This window comes from Bos mutus, chromosome 16 (genome assembly GCF_027580195.1).
Source record: "Bos mutus isolate GX-2022 chromosome 16, NWIPB_WYAK_1.1, whole genome shotgun sequence".
Taxonomy (NCBI): domain Eukaryota; kingdom Metazoa; phylum Chordata; class Mammalia; order Artiodactyla; family Bovidae; genus Bos; species Bos mutus.
Window position 1 is genome coordinate 12,382,218 of NC_091632.1, and position 17,951 is coordinate 12,400,168.

The 17,951-nt window shown below is 58.1% G+C and overlaps 1 protein-coding gene across 4 annotated transcripts in view; it reads right to left on the reverse strand.

Moving 5' to 3' along the window:
- Positions 1–17,951, reverse strand: part of LAMB3 (laminin subunit beta 3) — a 188,497-nt gene that overhangs the window by 2,009 nt on the left and 168,537 nt on the right. For all 4 annotated transcript variants that reach the window (XM_070384718.1, XM_070384719.1, XM_070384717.1 and 1 more), the window contains 14 exons: positions 16,507–16,627; positions 15,576–15,764; positions 13,218–13,373; positions 12,694–12,890; positions 12,405–12,516; positions 11,396–11,774; positions 9,879–10,039; positions 9,228–9,448; positions 8,740–8,937; positions 8,044–8,188; positions 4,153–4,360; positions 2,716–2,857; positions 2,146–2,322; positions 1,025–1,178 (listed from right to left, as the gene is read on the reverse strand). In XM_070384718.1, coding sequence (XP_070240819.1) covers positions 1,025–1,178; positions 2,146–2,322; positions 2,716–2,857; positions 4,153–4,360; positions 8,044–8,188; positions 8,740–8,937; positions 9,228–9,448; positions 9,879–10,039; positions 11,396–11,774; positions 12,405–12,516; positions 12,694–12,890; positions 13,218–13,373; positions 15,576–15,764; positions 16,507–16,627 — 2,560 coding nt within the window. The remainder of the gene's footprint in view (positions 1–1,024; positions 1,179–2,145; positions 2,323–2,715; positions 2,858–4,152; positions 4,361–8,043; positions 8,189–8,739; positions 8,938–9,227; positions 9,449–9,878; positions 10,040–11,395; positions 11,775–12,404; positions 12,517–12,693; positions 12,891–13,217; positions 13,374–15,575; positions 15,765–16,506; positions 16,628–17,951) is intronic.

Below are 17,951 nucleotides of genomic sequence, written 5' to 3' on the forward strand. Positions count from 1 at the left end.
CCCAGTGTATCTGCTACCTGCCATCCCCAGATTTGATTAGCACATTCTCTGTCTTCATACAGAACGCTGATGGACAAGGGCAGGGCAGGCACTGGCCCGGGGCTGGGCTCCTCCATCTGGGTCAGCCCCTCACACCTCCTGCTTCAGGTGCAGCTGGCCACAGCCTCGAATCCACTCACTGTCGACTCACCAGCCCACCTTTGTCCATTCCGTCCGTCTGGCTAGCCAAACAGAATTTTGTCAAAAGCTTTCTCCAAAATTCAAAGAAACTCTGGTCGTGGCATTCACAGGGCACCCCAGGGCCGTGACCCCATCATCGCATCCTAAGAGACTGAGCCTGGAAGCCCCTGTTCGCCTTTCTGGGGAGCCTCAGAACGCTTTTGAAAGCTCCATTCATTACGACTTGCTGGCTGGTTTCCTACTGCCTCCAGGGCTGTGTCTATCCCCCTCCTCCTGGCGTGCGGGTCGGCCGTGGGCACCAGCCACGTGTCTCCTTGCTCCTTCGCTACCACGAGTTTCGTCCTCGTCAACTCTCCTCCCCAGGAGGGTGGTCCTGCCCATATCCTCTATTTCCTCCCTAACCACCCTGTCCTGATGCCCCTCCTCCTCCTCACAGCCTCATCCTTCCAGGCCCACCTCAAATCTGATCTTTTTTGAACACTGCCGTCACTGAACATTTCTCTCTGACATTATGTATCCTCTGAGCCCCTCAAGCGCCTATTATTCAGGCTTTCATCACAGATCTCCTTGTGCTGTTAAATGCAGTTTCATGAAGCTAATGGCCAACAGGAAAAAATGCCCCCCTCTGAATTGCAAGTTCCTCAAAGGCAGGCCTAGTTTTGCGAACATCACCACATTGCTCACAGCCCCATTCTAGGCCTTGTCCCTGTTAGGCACTCAGGAAATCCCAATTGCTCTCACTCCCCTAGTACTGCTAGCTCCAAAGGGTGGGCCTCAGAAACCCTGGGTTGGCAGCAGCCTTCAGGGATGCCCCGCGGTCCAAGGCCCTGGACCACTCCCTCACCTCTCATCCTGTCCATCATCTCCATGGTCTCCCCAAACAGTTCCTCCGCCTCCGTCTTGACACTCAGAATCCGGCTGCCCTGTTCTCCCAGCATGGAGCTCTGATCCAACCGGTCCTTCAACTCAGCGTATTTTTGCTTTACTCTCTCAAACCCCTGAAAAAAAGGAAAAACCATTTCTGCATCACCATCATCACCATCGTCCAAAGTCCTAAAGGCCTTTGGCCAAAGGAGTTGATATCACCCACATCTGGACACGGAGATGAGGTGCCTTTTAATATCCCCCATGGGGTGGGTCTGCTCTATAAAAGCCCCTGGGCCACAAATCACACCTTAACTTCTGTACTTCCCTCCATCCGCAGCGCCTGTCGCTTCCCAGCTCACTGCCAGCACAGGGCCGGATACATGGCTGTCACTTAATAGCATGCCTGGCAGCTTGGCCATTGTACCAGGACCACCGGTACCCTGGAGATGTTGAGAACGGCCCTCTGACCTTCTCTCTGATCTAATTCTGACAGCGATGGGGCTCAGGTTGTGCTAAATCAAGAGTGCCTGTCTGGGCTGGGAAGCCACAGACAGAGGATAAGCTCTGGGTCGGGTGTCAAGAGCCCTGCTTTGTAGACAAGCGTTGTGCCTGGACAAAATCCACTTTGTCTGTGAAAGGAGAGGAACTGGACCAGCTGTTTGCAACATCCCCAAAGTGGCTCCACCAAAAGCAGCCAAAGGTGTAAGAATCCAGAAGCTCCATCTACCCCCACCCCAGGTATATTTCAGAGTAACTGGTACTTAAAGTGCTTTGGTGGGGGAGGTGCTTCCCAGGTGATGCTAGAGGTAAAAAACCCACCTGCCAATGCAGGAGACATAAGAGACAGGTTCGATCCCTGGGCCAGGAAGATCCCCTGGAGGAGGGCATGGCAACCCACTCCAATATTCTTGCCTGGAGAATGTCCATGGACAGAGGAGCCTGGCGGGCTACAGTCCATGGGATTACAAACAGCTGGACAGGACTGAAGCGACCATGCCCATGCAAAATGCTTTGGAGCCGTGGTCTTATCAAGTGTACAGAGCCCACTCCTGCTCCCACTGACAGTGCTTCCTCGGGCTCTCTCTGCCCTCTTCGTACCTCCTGCGCGTTCAGCGCCTCCTTGCTGGCTTCCTCTGCCAGCTGTCGGGCCTGGGCTGCCTGTGCCTGCTGCTGCCTGGCCCGGCGGCCAAGCTCCTCCATCCGTGCTCGGAAGCCCCCCAGCTGCTGCGTCATGCTGGTCACCAGTCTTTCTGCTGGTCCCAGTACCTGCTGAACCTTTGTGGAAAAAGAGAGACCAGGGGTTTGGGGTGGGTCTCATAGGCAGCGACCTTCGGTCTTCTTTCCAGTTTTTGGGCCACAAAAACTGATGCCTCCAATCAGGGCATCACTATCACCCCCATCCAATCCCCTAACTGCCCCCAGCATACAAGCCTCCCAGCCTTCACCGGCTCAGCTGACCATCCCCCCTTACTCCTGCCGGAGCTCACAGGCCACCCCTGCTTCTGCATCAGCCACGAGGCCAGAAAACTAAAAGCTCGAAGCCAGGCCAAGGCTTGTAGCCCCTGATTCTTTAGGGCCCCATCTCAGCTCCCAGCCAGATCCCTTCCTGACATTGTCTCTGCCTCGTGCCCGGGTCTGAACGTTCATTCCCCCACGTGGGACACTTACCTCAGCGACCCTGTCCTGGATGAGCCGCATGGAGCGGCGGGTGCCCCGCATGGTGTCCTGGGCCTCCTGCAGCGCCAGCGTGCCCTGCCGCAGGGCCCCCAGGACTTCCTCCACCTGGCCCTCCACCGCATGGGCCCGGCTCCTGGGGCGGGACGGGCACAAGGGACAGCGGAGAATTCACTCAGGGAGAGCTCTGAGTGAAGGCGCTCTCCAGTCCCGGACAGTACCTTCTCCAGCCAAGGAAAGAGGCTGAGAACTAACTCAGTAGTAGCTTTCCATTCCAGGACCCTAGCAAGCCCCCCTCCCCATGCCAGATGGAAGGATATTCCTGGAAGGCGGAAACCAAGCCTCTTTACTGCTGTCTCCTCTGGGGACCAGCGCAACACACTGCAGGAGCCCAGGCCATGATTATGGCTGAGTTTAATAAGGTGCGCTTTCCCCAACCACGTGATGAAAGTGATGAACACCTCGTGATGAAAGTGAAAGAGGAGAGTGAAAGAGTTGATTTAAAGCTCAACATTCAGAAAACTAAGATCATGGTATCCGGTCCCATCACTTCATGGCAAATAGATGGGGAAACAGTGGAAACAGTGGCTAACTTTATTTCTTAGGGCTCCAAAATCACTGCAGATGATGACTGCAGCCATGAAATTAAAAAATGCTTACTCCTTGGAAGAAAAGTTATGACCAACCTAGCAGCATATTAAAAAGCAGAGACATTACTTTGCCAACAAAGGTCCGTCTAGTCAAGGCTATGGTTTTTCCAGTAATCATGTATGGATGTGAGAGTTGGGCTATAAAGAAAGCTGAGCTCCAAAGAATTGATGCTTTTGAACTGTGGTATTGGAAAAGACTCTTGAGAGTCCCTTGGACTACAAGGAGATCCAACCAGTCCATCCTAAAGGAAATCAGTCCTGAATATTCATTGGAAGGACTGATGATGAAGTTGAAACTCCAATACTTTGGCCACCTGATGTGAAGAGCTGACTTGTTTGAAAATACCCTGATCCTGGGAAAGACTGAAGGCGGGAGAAGGGGACGACAGAGGATGAGATGGTTGGATGGTATCACCGACTCAATGGACATGAGTTTGAGTAAGTTCCGGGAGTTGGTGATGGACAGGGAGGCCTGGTGTGCTGTGGTTCATGGGGTCCCAAAGAGTTGGACACAACTGAGCAACTGAACTGAACTTCCCCAACCACAAGAGCTGAGGCGGCCCTTGGGGACGGTGTCCAGTATGGAAGGCGGGGCCACACTGAGTGAACCTGAGCCTGGACGCTGGGTATCACTTGACCATCTGCCACCACAGTCAGCACCCCTCCTGTCTCCCAGGACCCCCCTGATTTATAGAGGTTCCTCTCTTGCTTCCAGCCACACAGCCAGGGAGCAAAACGCCAGCCCAGTCCTGGGAGAAGAGTTCAGGACGCCAAGCCATACCTGGCCTGCTCGGCCTCGGCCTGCAGCCTGCGAGCCCGAGCAACATCCTGCTTGGTCTGGGACAGCACCAGGTCCACGTTGGGGAGCCTGGCCGCAATGGCCTGGATCTCGTTCATCTTCTGCAGGACTGTGGCCGAGTCGGTGGGCAGCCACAGGGCCAGCACAGCCTCGCTGACCTCCTGGATGGTGGCTGTGTCAGTGTCGGGATCTGGAAGACAAGCCGCCCATTGGACTGGGGGAGCCCAGCCATGTTCCCCCAAGGTCATAGGCCTCCCCCAGGCCCAGCGGCATCCGTGGCATCTCCGACTAGCCTGCCCACAGAGCTGCCGCCCTCTCCTCCCAGGCACCCTGCTCTGAGAATTTCCGGGCGCCTTGCTGTGGGAGGAGGGGTGTTGGCACAGCTGTGGCAACTATGTGGCACCACAGGAAGTTGCAGGCTGGAGAGAGGAGGCAGTGCCAGGCAGCTGGCCCCGAACAATGCCTGGAGCGCAGACGTAAGCGGCCCCGGAGTGGGGACACCAGCCAGGAACTGGAACTGCTTCCTTGGCAATAAGACCCCTGCCACGTGCCCCCTCCACCTCGGGCCAGAGTGCTTGTTTGTGCAAAGGCAGATGATCATCAGGGCTTTGCTCACACATCACCTTCTGAGGGAGGCGGGCCCCGGCCATCTGATTGAGGGTGGTAATCTGCACCCTCTGCCAACGTTCCCTCTCCTCATACTCAGCTTCATCATTCTCCCGAACGTTTATCACCACCCACATGCCGAACAATTTACTCGTTTGTCAGATCTTCCGTCTGACTCCCCACTAGAACGTAAGCAACGTGAGGACAGGGACTGCCATTCAGCCACGGCTATAGCCCAGCCCCGAGCACGGTGCCTGGCACTCGGAGGCACTCTGTATACAGCGAATGAGTGGCTTAAGGGGCTCCAGACCCAGGCTTCCCCTTTTCTACTCAAGCCACCTAGGCCAAGTTAGCTAGCTTCTCTGAGCTCAGTCTCCCAATCTGTGGAAGGAGCTGATAGGAAACAATTATCAGGAATTTCACAAACCACCTCCGGGTCAGAGAGTAAGATCAGATGTACAGAGGTGGCGTCTCCTTCCCCATGGTCACTCTACAGATTCCACTGGTACCGCTGTGGGAAGGAAGAGGGCATTGCCTATCCAGATGGTTTGCCCCGTGACTGGGACTTTTCTGGGGGCCCCAGGTCTAGCCTTATTCTGCAATCAAAAGCTTCCTCACCAGGTGGCTACACAGGTCCCAGACCAAATCCCCTCCCCGTGCCAGGTGGAAGGACATTCCTGGAAGGTGGAAACCGTGCCTCTTTGCTGCTGGGTTCTTACGGGACCAGAGCAGCACATCGCAGGAGCCCAGGGCATGACTGCAGCTGAGTTTAATCAAGTGAGATTTTCCCCAACCACCTGCTTTCACAAGGACCTCCCAGTAGAGACCATCAACTGCTCGCCTAACCCAGAGTCCTACTCTCAAAATGCGGCTTAGACACGCCTTCCTAGACAACAGCCCACGGCTAGCACACCCCCACCGAGCGCCTGCCCTTCCTCCATTCCGTTTCACTTCAGCTGCACCCGAGGGCTTGGTCTGAGTCACACAGTTTCGTGGGCTTCTGAGTCTCAGGGTGGGCTCAGCAAACTTTCACCGCTCTGAGCAGCAGGACGTGGGGCGCAGAGGCTGCAAACCAGATGGACTTGGTCCCTGCCCTCGTGGAGCTTGGAATCTAGCGGGACCAGGGAGCGCAACCCTGGGTGATGGGGCCAAGCACGGGGTGTGAGGGCGGCACCTGCGGAGGGGCATCTAACCACTTAGGTGCCCTTGGAGGGGCGGCTAACCCACTCTGACGGGTCCAGAGAGGCTTCCTGGAGACTGAGATACTTAGAGGATGCTTAGAGGGTGGATAGGAATTAGCAGGTGCAAGGCAGAGCAGGGGAGAGAAAGCAAGAAGATGAATATGAGCAAACACAAGGAAGCATGTGTGTGTGTGTGTGTGTGTGGCGAGGTGGGGGGCCTCCATCTCAGAGTGCAATGATCTAGAGTGTGGACCCTGGAGTTAGGCGAGCCCTACCCACACCCGCTCCAAGCTGGGTGCCCGTGGGCAGGCTTCTTAACCTCCCTGTGTCTGGCGTCCTCATCTACAAAGTGGCAGGCATGCAGGATTAAATAATGTAATCCACGTGAGGCACTTTAGAACAGTGCCTGGCGCTTAGTAAGAACTCCGTACACCTGATTTACTATTTTTGCCACTCCCGTTGAAGACCTGGGAAAGACGGGGTCCCCTCCCTCCTCCGCTGGCCTCACGCTCTCCCGCCCTCGCTGGGTGACCCTGCGTGCCCACAGCAGCTGCTACGCATGCCGCTGCAGTAGGAGCCTGGACACGAGAACCTTGGAGACTGTAAGAACTGCCCTGGCTCCTTCCCATCCTGGCTGAGGCCCCTCTTCTCCTCTCTGCCCTGCGTCCTGTCCCAGGACTCAATCTGAGTTGAGGGGGCAGCAGGCATCCCACAGCCCGGCAGCTCCCTGCCCATTCACAGGAGCTGGGGCAGCACCCCAAGGAGAGGCTCCCGACCCCCTCTCACCTCTGGGGTCGATGCAGGAGGAGGGGGTCAGCCTTACTCGGCTTCACTCGGGGGCAAGGCCTCCTTATCTGGGAGGCTGAGCCCCAAACTCTGGCCTGCCCCTTCGTCCACTGTTAGGCCCCACTGGCCAGCATGCACGCGGCACGTCCCCATTCTGAGGATCTCCAGGGGGTGCTGACTGCAGCCTGGCCTGGGGCCACTCGGGGCACATCAGGCGGATCCTTCCTGCTTCTCTCCAACCTGCCACATGCACTCAGGAGGGAGCTCTGGGCTCTTGGAGCCAAGGCACCCCAATAATAGCAGGAGGAAATACTGTTACACCAGGCCCTTGGCTCCCAGCCAAGCAAATACCCTGTCAGGGACCAGAAATATAGTAATATTGGTTCATATTCTTGAGGAACCTTTCATTTTTCAAAACACATTTTCCATCAGTTGCTTGATGCCCAGAATAAACTTGTAAAATACTCTCATCTCGGTTGGCAGAAGCGAACATGGAGGCAAAGAGGAAAGCAACTTGCTCAAAGTTCAACAAATTTCCTGAGCCCTGTGCTGGGATCTTTTGCCACTCCCCAGGGCAGCTCAGGAGTGCCTCGGGTTCCTTTACTCATTCAGCCAACACTGGGTGCTTTTTCAGGGACACAGTGAACAAGACACACAGCCGTCCCTGGCCTCTTGGAGTTGAGAGTCTGGTGCGGAGACAAGCAACACCCTCGTTGACAGAAGAATTCAACAACCACAGGCTCAGAGCAGTGAAGGGCCGACTCCAGAGGGGGCTGGGGGAGGGGGTTGACCAGAGAAGGTGATCAGGAAAGTCCCCTTGAGGGAGATATGTACACTCAGACCTGGAGGGCAAGAATCAGTCGCCTTGGAGACAGCATCCCAGACGGAGAAAGAGAGAGAGCACCCCTGAGGTTAGCGAGAGCTGACCTGTTCAAGGACAGTTTGTGAGTCAAATAGAGAGCTGGCCTGTTCAAGGACAGTTCGTGAGTCAAACAGCCGGGCTCCAAGCCACATCCAGGAGGTGACAGAGGCTGTGGAATGAAGGATGTTAGGTATGCATGGAATGCCACCCCACCTGCACATGTTTCAAAGATGCTTCAGGCTGTTGGGTGGAGAAGAGGCTGGAAGGAGATGGGAGAGGAAGCAGCCACCCAGGTGAAAACGCGGACTGGTCAAGGGTGAGGAGGCGCTGATGGAGGAATGGGAAGTAGGGGGTGGGGGATCGGGGGACAGCAAACAGGGCCCTGCGGGCCAGCAGGCATGGACACATTAGCCCAAGGGAGGGTGAGGACCGGCTCACCTGAGAGGAACTCCCGCACCTGCCGGATGAGGAGCCGCGTGCGTCTGACGTCCTCCTCCATCTGGGAGCGGCTGGCGCTCACCTGCGTCTCCAGGCGCTGAGTGTCCGACTGGACCTGCGAGGCGGCCTCCTCCGCTGCCCTGATCTGCGGACACACGCTGTGGGTCAGCGGGGGTCAAAGTCCCCAAGGGAGCCTCTCGGCGGCCCCCATGGAGGGGGTGGGGGTCTGCAGGCATTGGCTACCCGGGATCCACCTGGGAGACGTGTAACTAGCTTTGTTTGGCCTCACAAGAAGTGATGTAGAAACACTGGCCTCCATCTCTCACTTGCCGTGATGCCTGCCGCCTGCTAAGTCACTTAGGTCATGTCCGAGTCTTTCGTGACCCCATAAACTGTAGCCCACCAGGCTCCTCTGTCCATGGGAATTCTCCATGCCAGAGTACTAGAGTGGGCTGCCATGCCCTCCTCCAGGGGAGACTGAACCTGAGTACCTTATGTCTCCTGCACCAGCAGGCGGGTTCTTTCCACTAGAGTCACCTGAGATGCCCCACTGGCTGTGGGGCCATGCGGGCAAGTCAGCTGACACCTCTGGGATTGTGTCTCCTGGCTGCCAAACGGGAGCTCTGACTCGCCCGGGGGCTCTGTCCCCTCTGCCTCCCCTGACTACGGGTGCCCACCGCCACCCGCCACACCTACCATCTGCCTGGTCTGCTGGAGCTGGGTGCTGAAGGCCCGCAGCTGCTCGGCCACCTGCCCCGCCGTCCGCAAGGCCCCACCTGCCCTGGGGAGGGCGCCTCTGCAGCGGGAGCCACAGGCCGTGCGGTTGTCTTGGGGACAGAGCTCCCCAGGGCAGGCTCCCGGGGTGCAAGGCATCTCCCTGGAGCCCCCACAGAGCTGTGGAGAGATGGGGGTGTCAAAAGGGGTCCCCAAGGCTCTGCAACAACCACTCCCATCCCACACCTGGGAAGCCAACAGCCAACAGACGTCTCTGTGGCAACCGGGCCCCCAGAAACTGGTTGGCTCCGTCGCTGCTGAGCAGCCCATGCAGGGGCTGAGGGTCAGGATGGATGGGGTGGTGGTGGGGTCTACACAGCCCCGGTGGGAACGGTGGGGCAGCCGTTGGTGTGTGACAAGCCAGGCCAGGGGGCCAGAGGGGGAAAGTCGGGCTCCGCAACAGGCGTCACCTGGTTGATGGTGGGCGTCAGATCAGGCACGGAGGCCATCTCCAGCCTCAGGGCCGCGAGCTGGGGACCACCGGCTCCTGGTCCTCCTGCCACCTGCTGCTCCAGCCTCTCCGCCTCTCTCCGGCTATCCCTGAGCTGCAGCAACCGGCGGGAGCTGTCCGAGACCTGCTGAGCAGCTTGGGATGACCGCTGATGGGCTGCAGTCAGCATGCGGAAGGCTCCTGGTGCAGGAGGGGAAAGAAGAGAGGTTCACTGAGCCAGCCCTGGACCCCCCAGGCCTGGAGGCGGAGGGCCAGCCGGAGGGGAGCTGAAGGCTGGCCCGGCGTGGGGTCTCCACGCTCCCCCTCACCCCGAGGGGAGCTGAAGCCTGGCCTGGCCACGCCCCCTCACCCCGAGGGGAGCTGGAAGGCTGGCGCTCCCCCCGCCCCTCACCCCGAGGGGAGCTGAAGCCTGGCCCGGCGTGGGGTCTCCACGCTCCCCCTCACCCCGAGGGGAGCTGAAGCCTGGCCCGGCGTGGGGTCTCCGCTCCCCCCTCACCCCGAGGGGAGCTGAAGCCTGGCCCGGCGTGGGGTCTCCACGCTCCCCCTCACCCCGAGGGGAGCTGAAGCCTGGCCCGGCGTGGGGTCTCCACGCTCCCCCTCACCCGCTCACCTGAAGGGTCGGCACTGCTTATCTTTTCAAACTGCTCCCTCTTGCTCTGATATGCGACGAGGAGGCGATTGAAGCTCCTGTCCAGACTCCCCAGGTCTCCCGGGAGGGACAAGGTCTCCTCCTCCAGGGGCAAATCAAGCTGTAGGCCCTGAAGCGTCCGCCTAAGGTAGGGGGAGAAGTTTCCACTAAAATACAGGAGAGGGGCTGCCTCCCAGACCCAGCCATGCCCCCGGAGAAACAACTACTGAGTCAGGAGAAACAGAGGCCATCAGGGAAAGCCGCAGACGGGAGAGGATTCTGCCACGCTAAAGCCAGCATCGTCTCCCTCCATCCATACGCAGGCAGATCCAGAAAAACCTCTCTCTCCTGGATGGGTGTGAGCCTAAGGCTCCCAGCTCTCCTCTGCGTCCCCACACCAGCTTCCACGAGGAGCTTCCCTGACCCTCTCCTCCTGGGGTCCCTACAGGCTGCCATCAGCCACGCCTGGACCCCGGGCACCCGGGTCTCTCCTCTCCCCACCAGGGCTCCCAGAGCTGCTGACCTGTCGGTCTGTTTCCGCCCGAAGGGGGTCACCTGCCCTGACCCATGGTCACTGAGTTTGCAGAGACTCCTCCCTCCCCGGCCCTCTGCAGCTCCACCTGACCAGTCCCTGCCACTAGCCTCCCCTTCTCCGTGGCCAGCCTCTGCTCCATGTGCACCATCCTTCAGGAGGCCCCTCCAGGCCGGCACGCCCAGCCCATTAGATACCCATAGGCTCCCTGCTCAGCTCTGAGACCAAGGCCAACCGCATACCGGGGTGGCTCGGGCCCCCCACGGTCAGCGAGTCAGCGAGGGCTCAGGGAAGGCAAAACTCATTATGAAAACTTCGGAACCAAACCTCACTGAGAAGAGGCCTCTGCTGGTAGGAGGGGGCTGTGGGTGGGACCGCTCCCATTCCAAAGGCAAACACAAGTTATTTTCAGAGCCCTGCCTCTCGGATGCCCTCCATCAGGGTGACTCATCCAGAGCTGACGCCCGCAGGAGCACCAGGCACTTGGGCTGGCGCCTGCACTCCTGGTCCCCCACTCTGCCCCTCTGTGGATAGCTGGTTCTGTCATGTCACCAAGCTGTGCCCATTTCCTCACTGGCAAGACTGACATAGTAACACCCATTCCACCAACCTCCCAGGACTGCAGTGACGGTGAAAAAGAGAGGTGTCCAAGAAAAGGCTTGAAAGTGAAACGTGGAAGTTGCTCGGTCTTATCCGACTCTTTGCGACCCCATGGACTAGCCCTAGACAGACTAATCCTCTGTCCATGGGATTCTCCAGGCAAGAATACCAGAGTGGGTGCCATTCCCTTCTCTAGGGGATCTTCCCAACCCAGGGATCGAACCTGGGTCTCCTGCATTGCAGGAAAGTTCTTTATCTTCTGAGTCACCAGGGAAGCCCTAGGAAAAGGCTTGGTAGACGGTAAAGGGCTGTAAGCAATATGGGCCCCTCCGTGGACCCCAACGGCTCGGTGGGGAGAGGGAATGACCTGATGGAGAAGACGGCATTGGCCACCTGGGCCACCTCCTCCTCCGTGACCAAGGCATCGCCGAGGGTGGCTTGGATCTGCTCAATCTTGCTCTTGGCGTCCAGCATCCGCGAGGCCAGACCGTGGTCCTCCAGGCCCGGCTGGGGCCACAGGGCGGCGGAGGCGTTGCGGAGGCCGGCCAGGCGGAGGGCCCTCTCCCGGAGGCCGCCGTCGTAGGTCTGGAAGCAGGGGTGGCAGGCCACACACACCGGGGCGCGGTCGCAGTAGCCCCGCTGGCACTGGTCGCAGCGCGGCCCCGTCAAGCCGGGGCGGCAGAGGCAGCGGCCCGAGGCCTTGTCGCAGCCTGGCCCCTCGGTGCCCCGGAAGTCGCAGTCACAGGCTGGGGCGGGAGAAAGGATGGTCAGGGGCCAGCGCTCCAGGCCGGGGAGCCACGGCGAGGGCGGCGGGGCTCACTCAGCAGCCCCTTCGTGCAGGCGCGGCCCCGAGCTTCACTCCCCGAGCGCGCGTGCACTCTGACCCGCACCCGCTCTGGCGGGGTGGGCACGCTTGCTCTCCCACCATCACGGGCGCAAGCACCCGAGGCAGGGTGCCCCTTCCCAGGCGAGGAGGCCGAGGCCCAGAGACGGGGAGCAACCCCGCCGGGGGCAACAGGGCTGGGAACAGACTGGGGTCTGCCTGCTCTCGCCACCACTTGCCAAACTGACCACCGCGGGGCTCACTTTCCGCATCAGTGGAGAGGGAGGAGGGGGTTGCCCCACAGCTGGGAGACGCTTTCTCAGGGAAGAGAGGCGCAAAGCAGCCCTCCTGTCACCGGGACACGGGGACACGGGGACATGGAGACATAGAAACACGGGGACATGGGGATGGGCTAGCAGGGGCCAAGTACTCTCACGGGCTGCCAGGGCCCAGCCCCCGTGGACCAGACACCACAGACCCACACGCCCCCCAGCACAAGCCCAGCCGAGCACGCACCCCCCACGGCGTAGCCCCCACCACTCAGACAGCGCACCTCGGCATCCTGCGGCTGCATCTCCATAGGTCCTGTCGGGACACTGGCGGATGGCTGCGGCACGGCAGGTCAGGCCCCCGAAGCCTTCCCGACAGGCGCACTGCCCTGTGAACTGCGGGGGAGAGCGGGTCAGCGAGCGGGACTCCCCGGCGCACCCCAGCCGCAGGGGCTCCCGCCAGGACACAAGCTCCGCAGTCAGACCCAGGACGCCCCGCCGCAGGCGCACGTATTCGGGCCTGCCAAAGCCACAGGGGCTCTCCAGGGGCGTGGGGGCCAGCCCGCAGTGTACCTGGTTGCACTGGGGGCCGAGGGAGTTGTGCGGGTCGCAGGCACAGGGCTCGCAGCCCCGGCCGCTGGCCAGCTTCCAGTGGTGGGGGGCACATTGGTCACACTTGGGGCCCACCACGTGGGGCAGACACACGCAGCGCCCAGTCTCCTCGTCACACGGCACGTCCCGCCGGGCGCCCAGGACACTGCAGTCACAGCCTGCACAGGAGAGGGGCTGCTGAGCTGGGGGCGGGGCACCCAAATCTGTGCCCACCACCCCCCAGAGGACATGCATCAGGGAGACGAACCCGGCGGGGCCGCTCCCCCGCAGAAAACCTGGAAAGCCAGGCCGCCACGCTTTCCCTCCAGTCCCAGCACCTGGCCACTTGGCCAGCCGCCCGCCTCCCGCGGGCGGGCTCTGTCCCCCTTCCAAGTCAGGCCTGCAGGAGGCTGCTGGCACAGCGGCCCGGCACACCGCGCATGGGGAGCAGGGCCGGCCCCAGGGCCGCTACCCCGCCCCACGGCAGGCTGGGACCCTCTACTCACGGCGGCAGCCCTGCGGGTTGGAGAAGGTGAGCCCCGTGAACCCCGGCTTGCACAGGTCACAGCGTTCCCCCTGCACGTGCTCCTTGCACACACACTGGCCAGTCAGGGGGTCACAGGGTGCTCCAGGCACTGCCCCGTCGGGATCACACTCACAGGCTGCAAGACAAAGGCGGCACCAGAGGGGCAGAGAGGAAAAGCAGAGCATTGGGAGCGCATTCAGGTTCAAATGCTTATCCTCCCTACCCCACTTCCTGGCTTACGACCTGACCACCTTAGTCAAGTTATTTAAGGTCCCCTGTGCCTCAGTTTGCTCATCTATAAAATGGGGATAATTATATAACACTCATAGGGCCTCTTATGAGGAATAAAGCAGGTAGCACAGGGCTTGGCACGTGTTGCTGTGCTGTGCTGTGCTGTGCTTAGTCGCTCAGTCGCTTCTGACTCTTTGGGACCCCGTGGACTGCAGCCCGCCAGCTTCCTCTGTCCTTGGGATTCTCCAGACAAGAATACTGGACTGTGTAGTCTATTCCTTCTCCAGGGGATCTTCCCAACCTAGGAATCAAACCGGGGTTTCCAGCATTGCAGGCAGATTCTTTGGATCTCATTGCAATGTGGATTCTCCTGCATTGCTAGCTGAGCGACCAGGGAAGTCCTTGGCACATGTTATGTAGTACGAAAGTTTCAGTTGGCATGATATACTGAACAAACCACTCTGTGGCCAGCACTGAGCTGGGCACTCTTACATGTTGCCTTATGTAATCCTATCATAACCCTGAGAATTCACCATGCTTATCCCTATTGTACAGATGAGGAAACTGAGGCTCAGAGATGTTCCAATAACATACTCAAGGTCATACGGCAAGTAGTGCTGGAAATGGAAGTCAAACTCAAGCTTTTCTCATTCTTTCCGTAAGCAGATCATATCAACCGCAAGTGAACCAACTTTCTTTCACCCTAACACCTGGGCCCCTTTCACAGCTTTCAAAATAGAGACTCTTACTTCTGGAAAGTTTTGCCTGATTAATCCACCTGAATCAGAGTGCTTTCGATTCGAATTGTACAAACTCACTGACCCTTGCTGTATGCGCGCTATGTTGCTTCAGTTGCGTCTGACTCTTTCAAACTCCACGGACTATAGCTTGCCAGGCCCCTCTGTCCATGAGATTCTCCAGGCAAGAATACTGGAGTGGGTTGCCATGCCCTCCTCCAGGGGATCTTCCTGACCCAGGGATTGAACATGCATCTCTCAGGGCCCCTGCATTGCAGGTGGGTTCTTTACCGCTGAGCCACCCAGGAAGCCCCACTGACCCCTGTGAATGTGTCTAGTCACTCCTGGGTCTCTTATGTTTCTTCAGTAAACATTTCTGGAGCATCAGTTATTCATCTGTCATTGTGCTAGGGCCCAAGGATACAAGAATAATCCCTGCCATAGAGGAGTTCTTAATGCTGGCGGAAACAGAAAAATAAGCAAACCACATTACAACCTGGTTCAGTTCAGTTCAGTTCAGTTTAGTCGCTCAGTCGTGTCTGACTCTTTGCGACCCCATGAATCACAGCACACCAGGCCTCCCTGTCCATCACCAGCTCCCGGAGTTCACTCAGACTCACGTCCATTGAGTCAGTGATGCCATCCAGCCATCTCATCCTCTGTCATCCCCTTCTCCTCCTGCCCTCAATCCCTCCCAGCATCAGAGTCTTTTCCAACGAGTCAACTCTTCGCATAAGGTGGCCAAAGTACTGGAGTTTCAGCTTTAGCATCAGTCCTTCCAAAGAAATCCCAGGGCTGGTCTCCTTCAGAATGGCCTGGTTGGATCTGGTAAAGGCAAGTAAACGGGCCAAGTGCACCCTCATTTTCCTGCGTGTGTGGTTTCTACTACCAAACAGTCTGTGTGTTTCCTGACAGCAGCAACTGTATCTGATGTTGACTTTTTTCTTTCCTATGCTCAAAAAGGGCTTCCCTGGTGGCTCAGATGACAAAGAATCTGCTTGCAATGCAGGAGACCCGGGTTCAATCCCTGGGTTGGGAAAATTCCCCTGGAGCAGGGCCTGGCAACCCACTCCAGTATTCTTGCCTGGAGAAACCCAGGGACAGAGGAGCCTGGCAGGCTGCAGCCCATGGGGTCGCAGAGTCGGACACGACTGAAGTGACTAAGCAGCAGCATACTCAAAATAAGTTCTACGTAATGACCGACTGACCAATTGACTGACATCCAGAGAGGCTGGGTGACTTGCTTAGGAAGGCACAGCCAAGTCAAAACAATTGCCCCCAAGTCTTCATGGGGACTTCATGTGAGTCCTCAGGGACGTGTGCTCTGTTGAGCCCAGAGCAGATTAATAGACAGATGAGCCCCTACTCACGGATACAGGTCTCCTGAATGGGAGCCCCAGGACGCCGGTTCCGGAAGTAGTGCAGCTGACAGCGTTCACAGTTCCTGCCCTCAGTGTGGTCCCGGCAGTTGTCACACACACCTCCGTGCGCCCCCTGGCTGGCAGCAAACACGGCTGGGTCAAAGTGACATGTCTCTGAGTGTCCGTTGCAGTCACATCCTGAAAAAGGAGATTCCTGGGGTTGAACACTAGACCAGCCTCGTTGGCATCTACAAAGCACGCTCCATGCTAACTTGCTGGCATCCCCAGTGACTCTGTAAGATGCCCAGGTCTGAAAAACGGGGACACTGAAGCCCAGGGAGGCCTGTCTAATTTATTTCAGTTCATACAGTAAGAAAGGAAAACGGAGAACGCGGGCCTCCCGACTCCCAGTGTGGGGACTCATCCCAGGATGATGTCCGTGTGGGGCCAAAGAGAGAGCTGTTCAAACGTCCCATGCCAACCCTCCCCCACTGCCACCATGGGTCTCCTGCTGGGTCACTGTCCTTCTCTAGGCTGGGACCCTGGCTGTCCTCATTTATGGAGGGAAGGGCCCTGCCCCCGGGGGCCCATCTGAAAGAGAAAGAATGACAACAGGGAGACCAAGTGTGTCCTACACAGGATAAAGCACTAGAGAGGCTGGAGGAAGGAGGACCTGGGTTAGCACGAACGACATGTGGCATCAAAAATATGAACCCGCCCGTGGTCCCTGTGAGGTCTGGGCGGTGGGAGGATGCGACTCACAGGCCCTCTCCTTCCCCAAAGAGCAAGGAGAGCTTTAGTTACGGGGAATTGGTTTAGATTTAAATATTAATAATAAAGACGAGATTCTCCCCGTGTCCCAGAGGAGGTCATCACGGCCCAGAGAGGCCAGCACCCCAGCCAGTGGTTGCAGGGGAGGTGGGGGGTCCCAGGCTCATACTCTGGCATTCGTGGGGGTCCTGGTCTTCCGCGGGTCTCCAGGGCCGGTTGTTGTAGAAGGGCGCGCAGCGCTCACAGTTGGGGCCGGCGGTGTTGTGTTGGCAGACACAGACCTCATGGACCTGGGGGCGGGGCCATTGGTCACCAGGAGGAACCATCACAGGAGCGTCCCAGGGACAGACTTGCCCTCTCCTCTCTGACCCTTCCGCTCGGCTTAGACCCCAGGGTCCAGCTCCGGACCCCAGCTCCTCCAGCCTGCACTGAGCTAATCTGACACTCCCAGAGGCCGGCTTGTGTGGTGCACGTGTGCGTGTGTACATACACGTGTGTTTGTATGCATGCACATCTACACTGCTCCTCCTGTTGGGTTTTTAAAAGCGCGGTCCTTGCATTTTGGTATGGTATCCATCCCCATACTGCCCAATGCAAAACAGCGCCTGGAAGTTTGCTCCCACAGCCTTGTTGGTAAACTGCAATTCTTGTGGGCCCTCTGGAGATTTATATTCCAACAAGCTATGACTGCAGTTGTTTGGCTAATGAGACTGTGATGATGAATTGTTACTAGACTCATTAAGGTGCAGAAATAGAATAGCAATTGTGTGCTAATCGTCCTCCAAATTAAGCTCACCACCCGCTGGCTGGCATCCAGGACCCGCACTGTGTTTGCTCCATGCTCGCCCTGCACTCGCCCCTAACAGCACAGCTGAGCTGAACTGGCTGCTCCCTGTACAAGCCCCACGTCTCCCCACCTTGTGGCCTGTACTGATGCTTTGCTTCCTTCCTAGAAGTCCCTTCCCCTCTATTCACCAGCGAGATCCTTCCCAGCTGGAATGGCACATCCTTCATCAGGCCTGCCTGCTCCCTCTAACTCCATGGATTTCAACTCTGGACGCACTTAAGCATTATTTGAGGAGCTTTATATATATAAATGCTCAGGCCCAATTCCATCCAATCTCAGGGACAAGGCCCAGACATCAGTACTTTATAAACTGGTGTTTCCATGGAGTAGCCAGAGTTAAGAACCACCGGGGCTGGGCAGGCCCTCGCCCTCCTCTACATCCTTATACGCCAGTGATCACACTCAGCCTGTGTTCTGGTCTTGTGTTTTGGGGCCCTAACGGCTGTCACATCCCTGGCACCAGTCTCCCTCTGGCCTCCTCTGCAGCCTGGGGGAAGCACTGGCCCAGAAAGTGGAAAGGAAAAGGCTGCGCAATGTTCCTGTCCCCTTATTTTCCCTAGCAGGCCACCTGATAGGATTTCATCGTGTGCCTTTATCACTAGAACAAGTATCCTGCTCCCGATTGTTAATATTGTAGAAGCAGGAAAGTGAAATGACAGCTCCCTTTGCTTCTTGGTCCAAGGGTCTCTCTCCTCTGCTGATGGCTCTCAAGCCTGGCTTCCCAGCAAACGCCCCTGGGTCACTTATTAAGCTGGAGCTTCCCTTTC